The sequence below is a fragment of the Charadrius vociferus genome, unplaced genomic scaffold (genome assembly GCF_000708025.1).
Source record: "Charadrius vociferus isolate BGI_N301 unplaced genomic scaffold, ASM70802v2 scaffold19, whole genome shotgun sequence".
Classification (NCBI taxonomy): Eukaryota; Metazoa; Chordata; class Aves; order Charadriiformes; family Charadriidae; genus Charadrius; species Charadrius vociferus.
Genome location: NW_009650173.1, coordinates 5,247,687 through 5,261,569, shown reverse-complemented (window position 1 = coordinate 5,261,569; position 13,883 = coordinate 5,247,687). Strand labels below are relative to the sequence as shown.

General features: G+C 41.6%; 1 protein-coding gene across 1 annotated transcript in view; it reads right to left on the bottom strand.

The window, feature by feature from the left end:
• Positions 1 to 13,883, bottom strand: part of LGR4 (leucine-rich repeat containing G protein-coupled receptor 4) — an 89,549-nt gene that overhangs the window by 17,236 nt on the left and 58,430 nt on the right. The window contains exons 2-3 of the mRNA XM_009892709.1: positions 12,156 to 12,227; positions 10,423 to 10,494 (exon numbers count right to left, since the gene is read on the bottom strand). Of these exons, the coding sequence (XP_009891011.1) occupies positions 10,423 to 10,494; positions 12,156 to 12,227 (144 nt within the window). The remainder of the gene's footprint in view (positions 1 to 10,422; positions 10,495 to 12,155; positions 12,228 to 13,883) is intronic.

Genomic DNA, 13,883 nt, shown 5'->3' with positions numbered 1-13,883 from the left:
CAGCGATAGCCCACGGGATGAAAAAAGGGGACTGTAACCCATGTGAGACAGCGTAAGGCTGAGAGCAACAGGCAATGTTTGACTGTCCTCTGACCTCGAGGCTGTCTTCTCTAAGTCAACACACAGCTGAATCGTGGTGACTTTGCTGCAAACGTGGAAGAAAACACCTTGCATAACCGCTTTGAAATGACTGGTGTACCAGTCATGGTATGTACGCTGCTGTCTGGGGAGGCAAAACACGTTTACGCTCCTCCGCTAGCATCGATGCTCGTTACAATACGAACCAGCACAGGTTTTGAATTATATTAGGTATTCATTGTGTTTCTAAAGCCACGATCAGACACACTCTTGAAAGTGTACCTGGGTTAGCTGAAGAAGTCATTGCCTCCAGCCATGCACCCCGTCCCTCTCCGGGCCGGCAGACTGCACCAAGTGACTGTGCTACATTTGTCCCCAGGCACAGTCGTGACAGCTTAAATAGAAGTGAAAGTGCTTCTGGACCCCAGCACTTAAAGGAAGTGCTGAATTCAGAGGGAGAAGACAAGCTTGATCAAGAATTAATGCACTTAATCTATTTCTGTGAAAGAGAGCGGTGTTGGTGTGATGTACATAGTTTAAATATTTAAAATTAGTAGGGAAGAAAGTCAGCAGCTGAATTTTCATGTAATAAAAAGTCAAGAAATGCATCAAATTAAGGAACAAATACACCAATATAAGTGGGAACTTACAAAACTGTCTGCAGTCAAAAACCCTCTCCTAAGATGAGTGAGGTGCCATTAGCTATAAAGCTGTACATCAAAGAGCTAATTCCTATGGTTCACATATTGGCATCCCCTTATCATTTGCCCCATGGTCTGACAGGTGTGTACGCTATTCTGTTTGAATGCTTTTAGGCTGCACTAAGACTGGAACGTTTCAGAGAAATTAAATGCCTGATGATGATAAAGAAAAAAAGTAGGGGGGGGGGGGGTGGTTAAAGAAAAAAGCCTGCAGCTCTGTTTCAGAAAAAAAAAAAAAAACAAAAAAAAACCAAAAAAACCCACCAAACCCAAACCTTGAAATTACCTGTCTGTCTTCTCTCTCCTAAATTCACACACCTCCCTGAAGATCAAAAGAATTATTTTCCAGTGGAATAAACATATCCGAGTCTTCTCTTCAACTAGTTTCTCCCTCCTGCTCCTGCCCCTCTCCCCCCTTTTTCTTTTGCCTTTTTAAGCGAAGCAGCACACTGGAGAGGCAGCACTCAGTCCTTGCAACTGCTTGTCGACTCCTGTGTCTGCACTCTCACTGTGCTCCTTGCTAAATTCCATTTACTCTAGCAGACTTCGGAAGCCAAAAAACACACAACGAAGCCCCAAGCCCTGCTCCTCCTCTCCCACCATCAAAGCAGAAGATGACCAGAGGAAGGATGGACACGCACAATGAGGGAGTGGAGCTCTCAGCCAGGGATAACAAAGATGGTCATGGAGAAGATGATGGACCCTTCATCCCTAGCTTGCTTTGCCAAGACCTCTGCCTCCCCAGCACAGGTAGATCAAGTACCCAAGTAACTCTGCAGCTGAAACTGTTGGCTTTCCACAGCCATCCAGTCTGGCACATTCATCTTCTCTTGCTCACAGAAGTAAAACTTGGGGGCGGGGGGGGGAAGAACAACATCACTATCCACTGCTGTCACTGAGCAGGGAGGTTTGGGAGGTGAGAGAGACCACTTCTCTGCCTCTCTTTCACTTCTTTACATCATCTTAACGAATGAGATAACCAGAGAGCTGAAAGGAGTTAGCAATGCCAGCGTCAAGCACAAAGACAGGACATCACGCTGTGATTATCTGTGTGTCTGCCACTCTCCGTTCGCATAGCGACTTCCCGATCTCCGAGTCTGAAGATCAATGTACTTGCCCAAGGTTTTCTCAGAGACCAACGGATACATCAATAAAATAGCTGAAAACGGAGGAGTTGCCCAGAGTTTTCATTGAGCTGCATTTACAGTTTTCAAGGGAAAACATGCAACTTACAAGTGTTACAGGAACAAGCACAGCATCAGAAGAACCAAAGTGGGTATTATTACGATTACACACACACACAAAAAAAATCTTTATTGGTGCTGGATTTCTGTTATTAGATGTCATACTTCAAGACTTATTGAACTAATTCAGCCATTTTTGCCTCATCCACGTTCCTTCATGCCTCTTAGTGTAAGCATGATGTGCCACAGTTACTTTTTTCTTTTTTTTTTTTTCCTCTTCCAGTCAAAGCTTATGCACATTATGTTCAATGCACAAAACACCTGAAATGCTTCTATTTAACGTGAAACACACATAATGGAGTATTTTGTGAAACAACTGAAAAGCAAACCTAAAATATTTGACAGCTTCCACAAATACTACAACTAATAACCACACCTTTTCTTTAAGATGGGATAATGGGAGTATTCAGTAGCTCCAATAACTAGCAAAGTACAAGTAGTATTCTTCTCTTGGACTGAACTTTTACAAAGACCATCTTTTTCCATTAAAGTGTTAAAGATAAGACTATGTTCTTTAAATTAGAGCTTGCAGCATGTACTTAAATTCCTCAATCTTTCAGAAGCTACTCCAATTCCAGCTTCCCTATAGGCATTGGCTTGTGATAGACCTTTACATTTGAGTCTATAAATTCAGAGTTCACTTGCGGAGCTGTCATCTTCACTTTTATTACCTGTCAGGTTCCCCCCTCACACAAACTCCAACTCCACAAGAAGGAAGAGCAGGAGGATGATAGAAACCTATATATTCAGCAGCTCTTACATCAGTATTTGACATATTTTTAAAACAAGCAAAAAACATAGCAACTTAAAGGTCTTTAAACAATTAACTCAGCTTTAAGGACACTCTAAAACTAATATGAACTCCTACCTCAATTCAAATGAATAGAAGTTCCAAAGTCTAACATGCACATATATATGGATTTTTATTATTTCTATAGTATCATAGAATGGTTGGAGTTGAAAGGGATCTTGAAGATCATCTAGCTCCAACCCCCCTGCCATGGGCAGGGACACCTCCCACCAGCCCAGGTCGCTCAAAGCCACATCCAACCTGGCCTTGAAAACCTCCAGGGATGGGACAGCCACAGCTTCTCCGGGCAACCTGGACCAGTGTCTCACCACCCTCAGAGTAAAGAATTTCTTCCTGATATCTAATCTAAATCTAACCTCTTTCAGTTTAAAACCGTTACCCCTCGTCCTATCATTACACTCCCTGATCAAGAGTCCTTCCCCATCTTTCCTGCAGGGTGCCTTTAGGTACTGGAGGGGGCTATAAGGTCTCCCCAGAGTCTTCTCTTCTCCAGGCTGAACAACCCCAACTCTCTCAGCCTGTCTTCATAGGAGAGGCACTCCAGCCTTCTGATCGTCTTCACAGCCCTCCTCTGGAGGAGTATAGTAGTAATATAAACACGCACAAAATTACCATTCCAACTCCAGTATATTTCAAATTTTCATAAAGCTTTTCACTACAAATCTCAGGCCAGGCCTGCCAGGAGTATGCTAGTGTATGGAGAGCAGATACCTGGGAGGTGGCACAACATGGCATCCAGCCTTTTTAATAGTTTACGGAGGGGGAAGACTGCACCCTGCACCACACCAAACCACAGCAGAAACTGCTGTGCCAGACACTTGCACAAAAGCAGGTGCTTGTCAATGAAGAGGACACGGGAACACTGTTACTGGCCACAGCATCTATCTACAGGGTTAAAAAGGCTAAAAGGAAAGGATACTCATAGCCCCGTTTGGGCTGGCCAGCAGCACTGCTTAGGGCAGGCATCCTACAGCCTGCACCCCTTGTGGGTAGGGTGGGGAGACCTCCAGGACAACACTCGCAGATCTCCTCTGGCTGCCCAGTCCCTCTGGTGCTGCTTCTCTGGTTTATTCTTTTCCCATCCTCCAAAAGACACCAGGTGCTGGACAGTGAGGGTTCCTCCCCACTGGACTGGGGGAAGGCAAGGCAGAGCATCCCTCGGCCACCGCAGTAGGGTGACACCACAGCCAGGCTGTGAAACCAGCAGCTTTGCATGATCCCAGCTGGTCTGGAGGGAGCAGGAACATGACAGAAGAGCTGGGCACAAAGCTTAGTAGAGGGAGAAGAAAAAAAAAAAGAATCCTGTGTTTTGCTCTCATCCTGCAGTCTCTACAGGCATGTTATGGTCAACTCTTGCTCTCCTGGGACAAACCACCAACAGCATGCCAGTGGCCATTGCTGTAGATGGTCCCTCCTCGCCTTGTTGATAGGAGATACATCTTAAAAATGTCATCTTAGTAATAATATTCATTATGAATGTACTACTGCCACACATTTTGTTAGCACTACTTGCCTGGGAAGAGGAGACCACCGCAAACTTGTTTGCGGTTACTATCCCAGCCTCGCTAGCTCTCATCCGTGGCCGCTCTCTGCCTTCCAGGCTGCAGCAACTGGGAGATTTTAACAGCCTTGTACTAATAGCGGGAGTTTAACATTGATGTTAACAAAAGGAAAATGACTCCCAACTCTTGTGTTAAACCACTTCTGCTCAATGGCAATTGTTAAAGAACTTTGCTCTTTAAAGTGCTCCTTCAAAAAACCACAAAGAAATCACTCAAATAACACTGAAGCAGATTTTTAGGTTTTGAAGTTGAGCACTGATAAGCCTGGTACCTAGGAAATTCTGCTACAATGCAAGGCAATAAACCCACCATGTTAACAGAGGTACTTTAAAATACTCAGCACGTTTGCTCACGGTATCAAGCGGCCGCTCTCTGTACCTTATGTGTTGAGAACATCAATACAAGGATTTGCTTTATTCAAGGACAAATTTACAGCAGCTCTCAGAAACTAATGATACATGCCAAAGCTATTTCAACCACCAGCACTGATGTGCCAGCACATCTGTTTCTTCCATTTATATGTTTAAGACTGTACCAGTCAGAGCTCAGACCAAGTTTGCTGCAAATCACCCACAGAGGATTCAGCTCATATCTTTACCTCCATACTGTGTAGCTTCCACCGTCCCAGTTAAGTTCCCGATCATTCCATTTCTAAATAATTTCCTGATTTTTATTTAAATATTAGCAATTCCTTTAAGCAAGCCCAGACAGTTAAAAAATAAAAAAAAAAGGCTACAAAAGTCCCAGAGATTCCTGACGCTCACAAGAAATACCCATATCTCACTTTCAAGAAAACCAGAACAGCTTCTAAAGGTGAACATGGCATAGAAAAATGAGACTCTTGTCATTTAGCAAGTATGTAAAGTTCACCAAGCAGCATATTTAAACTGCTGCATATTTAAAGATTTTTCAGCACAATCCAACATGCTCAGGAGAGCTCTTATACATTCTTTACTTTATAAAGAATGCAAGGGAGAAAAGCATATTCAGCATATTTAAGTTTGTATTGTTTTTCAGGTTAAAAAGAAAATGTGTGCGAATTTCTTCCTTTCCCATTCTGACGCTGATAGTTTAATCCTGTATCTTAACACAGACGCACTTGAGGGCTGGTCCCCTTTAACCCTTTAACAACAGCAAAGCAGGGAACTAAAAAAAAAAAACTGAAGACAACCCATTAAAAGTTGGTTAATTGAAAAACCACCTGCCACTGTTAAAGGTGCATACTGCATACAAGACCATACAACGCTGCTTAACTTCATCTAGTCATTGCTGTTAATGAACTTCTTTCACAGCCTCACAGACAAGACCATCCTTACAGATACCCCGTGTCCCTCAAAACTCAATAATCCAGAATCACAGAATTATCATCAGAAGTCCTAAAACACTCTTTAAGAAAAAAATATCAGAATTAGACCTGAACTGTGTATGTTTGGTACAAGACAGTGTTTGCATTGTCCTCTCCAAATTCAGGGATCTTCCCTTCTGACACCTTTCAACGTGCTTATGGTTTATGTTACTAAAATTGTCACCAATGTGAACTATGGCTTAAAGCTATGTGGTTTCGTTATGGTACCAGCAGAATGTTTCTAGATCTGATTTGGGGTTTGCTTTTCTTTATAAATACAGATATACCTTGATCTGTATAAAAAATTCCTTCCTAAAATAAGAAAAAAGCTAGAAATGCAAGGCTACAGCAGGTATGTGCTACAGCATATTTAATATGTGTCCCCGACTGACTGAAATACGCCTCCCTCCTCTTGTCCCCATCCCTTCACCGTCCATTTTTACCCCGCAAAGCAAGATCCTGGTCTCGTTTCTCCCAATCCCACACCAGGACCCCGGTCTTTCCTGCCTGGACCAAGCTGATTCCTTCTCCCAGAAAACACAATTGCATTCCAGTTCAGCACGTTCACGCCTCCCGCCTCATCCCGCCTCAAGCCTGCTCCGGCCCTCTGAGATAGGAAAGCAGACGGCAAAACTGGTTATGATCCTGCAGCAGAGGCTGCGAGGACCAGGCTGAGGAGCCAGAACTGCGACCGGGTACCGCAGAAAATGACTGCTGACCACATGCATGAAGACACTTACCCTGCAGCTCAGGTGAACACCCACACGAGGAGAAAGGCAGGAGCTATCACAGTTGAGCACCACGCTGGCACGGTCCCAATACCCACAATTTGGGAATCTGGCACAACAGCGTAGCTGCAGCGCTTTGAACTACTGCTGCAGAAGGCTCTCGTATTCCCTGCATGCAGGCATGTGTGCACATGTGCAGGGACAACACCTTGGTGATGCCCGAACTACAATTATAGAAAATTGTCTCTGATACGTTAGCAGCTGTTGACAAGCTTTCAAAAATGACTCCTGGGATTTGATTGGAAATGCTCACTAAAACTAGCAGCAAATAAGGTTTTTTGAGTCTAAACGGAACACACATCTCCTTTCCAAAGCATCTGAAAGTCTCTGTTTAAACAACATAGTTCCAGTATCCGTCACACACAGAGGACTGTACTAGAACATTCTGTGCTATGACTTAGAATTCATATGTAGCTGGGATTTTGGGGTGAATTAGAGCAACTCTAGAAGTTGCTGCAGTTTACGGAACCATTTTAGAAACCCCCACATTCTGGGTCAAAGCTCAGAATAAGCAGTGTTACCAAAATAAGTCATCGCAGTTAAATATGCTGAAGCACTTAAAAAAGTGACCCTCTGAAATGGTTTCGCCGTCCCTCCAGGCTCTGCACGTGCTGCGGGAGCCGCACACAGCTCTGCTACCTCTGGCTCTCCGTACGACCCTTGGATCGCCAATAAACCTCACCGACACCATTTCCAGATCTAAAGTACGAAGTACGCCACTTCATTACCTTGCGATAACAAAAATACAGTATTATGCTCTGGAGTAACTGCAATGTATCAAAACTATTGTTTACGTTTGCGAAGCTTCTTATTCTTTAGGTTTTTCTGCTACCAAAAGCCATGGGCACAAGCCGGGCAACTAGTGCCTTTGTCTCGGTTGCGCAGTCCCACGGTCCCAGATATCGTGGCGTCTTGCAATGTGAGAATACATCCTGCCAGATAAACTACTTTGGGGTGCAAGACAGCAAGTTTCCACTCAGCAAAACTCTTTCATTTTGCTAAATCTCACCTCCATAAATAAGGACTCTATTCTAACTCTTTCAGAGGCCAGAGCTGGGAAAATATCCAATGTAAATAGAAAATAAAGAGCTGTCGTTTAGCATTCTGAACCAGGCGGGCTACTCGCCAGCTATAATATAAACATTAGAGATCACGAAGCTCCTGTAACCATCATCTTTATTTCCACCCATGTATGTTTACTGGGCTTGTTAATACATTCAGTGTGGCAACCGTCCTCCTACGCAGCTAGAAATTGGAGCACATTAACAGATAAATTGGACAGGTCTTCAGGAGTTGCAAACCAAATGATTATCAATATCCTATAAAGTTTTACAAGTAATTCGTGTCTTCACCAAGAGAAAATCCCCCTAAAGCCTGCTGCAGAGCGAACTGGGAAACTGCCAGAAGAGAGTCAGTTAAGTGATGTTTAAACTTGCAGGTTTTGGATGGAGAGTATATATTAAAAAGGCAGAAGTAGGTTTTCTAACATATATTCAGCAAAGAGTTATTTGTTTTAGAATAAGGTCACAGCAGGTCAGGAGCTTTAAATCCATTTTTGACACAAATTCTTTTGGAAAAAGAAAATATCACTTTTTTCTCTCTTTTTTTTTTTTTTAATCAATAAGGCAACATGCTGACACTTATCTTTCCGTGCTCACACATAAAATTCAGAGGACCATCCTACATTCCTTTGCCAGATGGTGCTCCCTATACTAGTAGGGAATACGCATAATTACATTGTAATTTTATGAGTGATGCAATAAACAAAGTTTTCCTGAAATTCATTAAAATGACAGAAATGCATTCTGGTGAAGTAAACAAATTCCATAGGAAAAATGCTTTACATTTCTTACCATGCTCGTCTCAAAAAACAATTTTATTTTCAAATTGCTGCCAATTCTAACAAAGCATGGTGATCTCGCAATGCAGACAGATATCCTCCTCAGGGACAGAGAGGGGGACAACCCAAAGCCTCATCCACATCAGGGGGTCTTTCGGAGCTTCTGGCACTGATGACTTGCAGACTGGATTTGCCCACCATATTTCTAACAGCTGTTCTGAAGTCTCAGCTCGGGCTTCCTCAGAAAAAGAAGTAACAAGCAGCTTGCTACTTATTAACCCAATTTCTCCCTTTCTCACCTTCCTAAAATTGATAGTTTATCGTTTGCCTATGAACAATGAAGCTCCCAGAAAGGGAAATCTCAACACACTTTAAATTGTTACTATTATATTTTAATTACAATGATGTTATTATGTCAAGTGATTATACTGGTTACATTATACAGTATTACATAATCATTCCATGACATTGTCAACAACTAAAATGTCTGCTTTTTTTAAATGGCTCTAACATCATCTTCTTTCCACTCATTTTATGCTTTAATTAGAGAACAAACATTACTATAAATAAGTAGAGAAAAAAGCATGTTCATCGAAAAACAAATGGATGATGTGTAGGCAACAAAAGTATTTGCTAAAGTAGTTTCTTTTTTGGCATCCCAGAAATGCTGGAAGCCAGGAAGGAGTTTTGTTTTGTTTTTTTAAATAATTACTAAAGGGTTATTCACATCATGTAATTTGAAGGATTTTTATTACGCTGCGTAGTACTTGCACAAAGCAGACTGCAGCCCTCAGACCAAGGTGCTCTCTTGTCTACACGCACACGCTAAAACAAGGGGGAGACGTGGACATCAAATTCGCAAAATGGAAACCTCCATCCCTCCTACCCTTGGATCCAAAAACCTGGGAAAGTCCGTGCCAATTCATGGCATCAAAACTGGCTGCTCTGTCCCGCTGTGAGTTGCGTCCTTCCCGCGCTTGCTGTCGCGCGCCGGAGATGCCGGCTGGTGAGCAGCCCAGCAGAAGCAGGTCCGGGGCTGTACTGGGAGGTGCCACCAGCTCCCCAGCAGCGTAATCTGCAGCCAATCTTATTCTGCCCCGTGCTGCTTACTGGTGCTTGCTCCAGATGGAAAAGGCGGGAAATACTCGAGCGACTGGGAGAAGGTGGTGGCCAAGATCCAAGTTTAGGGAATGCAGAAAGCACCTTTGCAAAAAGTTGTGCAATAGTTTCCGCAGCTATTTTGCAAAACTAATTTTCTTCATTTACTTTATTTTTGCAAAACTATTCCATAATCTGATGCAACACTGAAAGAAACGGGGTCTTAGGCCAGAAACCTGAATTTCGGCACAGAAGGAATAGACAATCTGCCCTCTTTCTCTGTAGGTAAGCAGAAAGGAGGAAAAATGTTGAAGCCCTTCCCCCCTCTGCCTCCTCATCACAGTGATAAGCATCTACCACCTAGAGAGCTGTAACTAACTATTAAGGTCTGATTAAGATGCTTTATAAAACATAATAAGCCATGAGATATTATAAGCACCTATGAACTATCTTATGAGCAACTAGCAATAATGGCTGAGGTGTTCATAACTGTCTGTGAGATTTCAACACCTCGCAGTAAAACCAATACCATGCACGTCTCAAGCAATACTCCTTCCCAGAAACCCCTTTTCCTCCTCCGGATACAAAAGACTTTTAGCATGATTCATTTTTGCACAACATTTTTAAATTGCTTAAACACCTTAGGACATGCAAGAAGGATGATAAATGTTTAACTCCACCACTGCTGCATTTATACAGCAATCTTGTACCTGGGTTTGGGTTTTGAAAGAGTTGGGATTTGGATCACCCCAAAGATGACAAATAAAATTCCTTATGAACTTTACTTGGGAAACTTTGCTCCAGTTGAAATTGCAGTATCAGAAAGTCCAGCTATGTTATTACACACACGTGATTATACTTCGAAACTCTACAGTATGAAGCAAGTGTGTACCAAGTGACTGAAAGTGGAACTTGGAGAACAATACAAGAACAAAAGCAAAGTAAGAAAACTTACAAGGACTGTAAACCGCTTAATCCTCTGATGGCCTCATTAGGTACAGTCTTCAGCTGATTGTTCTGTAGGGTTCTGTAAAAATCCACTTTGTTAGCAAAGTAGAATTTGAAAATAAACTTTTTCAACAATAGAGGTGACAGAAGAGCCCATGGTCTTGTTATGGTTCCACAGATTTCTAGTGTACATCAAAGCATGTAGAATTATCAAGACCAGATACCCAAAACCAACAACGAAACAAGAAAATGGTCTATTTTCAGTTTTATTTACAACTCATTAATTAACTGCATTAATTTGCAGAGAACAAGCCTCTGACATAATTGGCTGAAAATCCCCTGGGAACTCACTGAAGAGGTTGAGCAACTTAACACTAGTACAAATTTGCTACAATGAATGATATTTTATTATTTTCTTGTGAAATCATCCTATACATGCTTCAAAATACACAAACCTCTAATTTTTCTTAAAGCCGCATCAATACACAATGCATTAACAATCTAATTTACAAAGTGCGTTCACAACAAAGCACCTCTGGGCACAACATTAAAAAGACACAGAATGAAACTAGAGCCAAGCTGAATAAAGTTATCCTGGGTTTGGGGTTTTTTTTGTTGTTTTTTTTTTGTTTGTTTGTTTTTTAAGAACTTCTCTTATAGGTCAACATATTATTGCATTATGAGTCCTTTTATAAAGAGAATGTAAGTATTGGAGATCTCACACATTATAAAATATTATTAGATCTTGGTGCATGCTGGGGTAAAATGCAAGTGGAGTTTACTGTTAATTAATATCCAAGTCCAAAATTTTTCAAGAACTGCTAGAATTTCAGGCACCCAGTGTTGAATATCCTGAGGGAGATATTGTCACAAGCCTTGACACTCTGCATTCAATTTACAAAACATCACATTAAGTAGTATTGCAGAGGGGCAGTTTCTTAACCTCTACCCTGCTTATGCTGCTTGTTTATGCTTCCTTCTTAAAAACCTCAGGGTTCTTTTCCACTAGGTTTTGTAAGTATCTGTTTAATAAACTATCTATTCCCCCAATAGCAATCAGAAATATTTACATCAGCATAAACGCCACAATTTCTGGGTACAGGTTTTTAAAACCCCAACAACAGAAAGCTCTATTCATCCTTAGCTATGGGAAAACAGGTGAAATGAATACTTCTATCTCAGAAAAGAAAATAGGATATGGTAAACAGGGCATATAATTCAAACTTTTTTTTTTAATAAAACTTTTATTCTAATAGTAAGTCATTTGCAGCTAAAGAAGCCATCGAACTATGGAAATTATTTCTAGCACTGATAGGGGATGATTCCAAGGTCAAACAGTGTTTTACATCTCTGTAAGTACTAGTACTACCTGATAACATTGGGGCACCTGATGGAGTAAGTTGAGGGAACAATAAAAAATTTTACATGTCTTTTTCAGAATTTTTCCCTTCTTAGGATTCTTCTGCGACAAGATATACTTCAGAAGCAACTAAGTGCTCTAATTAAATGTAGTAATTACAGTTTAGTCAAAGTGAGCACTGCTCATCATCACCACTTACAGCAGGCTTTATAAAACAAACAACAACAAAAAAAAAGGAGAGCTGTAAATTGGGGGGGGGGGGGGGGAGCGCAGCAGAGAACAGGGGAAAAAAAAATTAATCCAGCCTACGAGTAAACAGGCTGGCTGTGCACTAAGAAAGCATACAGCTAGCTATGAAGTTCTAAAACCCGATTACTTACAGAACTTTGAGTTCTTTCAACCCAGACAAGGCCTTTGGATGGATAAAAGAAAGGTCGTTGCCAGCCAGACGCCTGGAAAAAAATTGCAATAATAATTTCAGTCACAAAATACAGTACTTCTACAGCCATCTAACAAGGAAAGTCACCAATACATTAAATCTTGCAAGCGATTACAGATTTTGCATTCAATTATGCCATATTTGTGAATCAAGTTTGCAACAGTCATTTTAGTCATTGCACATTTTTAACGATGAGAACACATTACTCAGCCTCATGGATATACTTTTACAAATATGCCAGGGCAAAAAAAACCCCACAACACATCCCAGAAGGATACAGAATCTTCTTACGGCACTAGGTTTGAAAAGTGCATTTCCCAACGATTAACACGATCCTCCAGCTTTCAGCATTGCTCTGCTGACACACATGCTCTGGTACCCATGTGGTTTTAATCTATACGGCAGTTTCTAAAGAAACTATGCAGTTAAGTAAAAATAGCTAGCTGCTAGCATGAGGCAGGGAAAAGTTTCTGTGAGAACCCCAAACGTGAAGACGATATTCGCAAGCAGGCGGTATGTTCACAGTGCTGACAACTGACAGGACGCCTGCTGACATTACCAAAATGTAACCTTGGTAATATCTCATCTTTTTGGTTAGCTATTTGGACAAGCTTTTCAGGAAAGAAAACTGTTTCGGGGGGAGGGAGAAAGGGAACAAGATCCTCAGCCATACTTGCTCGCTCTCTCTCAAGATGTGGCCGGTTTCAAACTTGGACTCCTAGACCCTAACGCAGAGTAAATTGTGAAAACCACCATGATATTAAAAGCAATAAATACAGGAGACGCTGCAGAACACAAAGCAGGAAAGCAGAAACAGCAGCCAAAACAGCTGCTTTCCAAAAGCGCATTCCCCCTTACCCCGCTCCTTTTTTTCTTCAACCTTTTTACCTCTGTCCTGACCAGCAGACCCTGTGTGGTCCAACCTTCGGTGAGCTGCTAATAGTTGTGACACGAGGTATTTTATTAAGGGTAAAAGACAATAACGCAGAACACCTGGTAACCCATAGCTGCCAAAAGATGCCATCATTTCAGCCACCGTATTTGCTTTCAGACTTGGGTTTCATATCCAAGCTAAGCAAAAGCCATGTCGGAGAAGGCTGTATAGTGAAATCATCTGGTGGAAATACTGTGTACAATGCAGTAAGTGTTAATAATTAAAAAGCAGTCAATGTGCTTTAACAAAGGTTACAGAATATCAAAGCCCACCTCTGCTGTTCCAGGGCGCTGTGAAGCAAGCCAGCCACACTGAGGGGAAAATATTACTTCAAAGAGGCAAATGAAGGAAATGACAAGAGCATCATCTACAGTATCAGCTTGCCAGAACATAGCAATGTTATTACGTTTTTATCTCAGTCTCTATTTCTAACTACATAAAAGAGAGCACCCAAAGCATTTGATACTTACGTAAATCTGCTTACAAGAGAATTAACGACTTAATAAAATGCTGCCTGATAGAAACGATGCTAGTTATGTTTATCAAATCCGTTTGTCAAAGGTAGATGGTTTTATTTATAAATCAAGGGAGAAGAAGATGGCTTCTCATTAACAGGAAGGTAACAGCAGCAGCAGATACTACTTGATTCTAGAAAACTGTGTACTATCATTTGTTAAAGTAGACCTTGGTAATTAGTCTTTGTATTCTCATGCCCACCCCAATCACCATAGCATG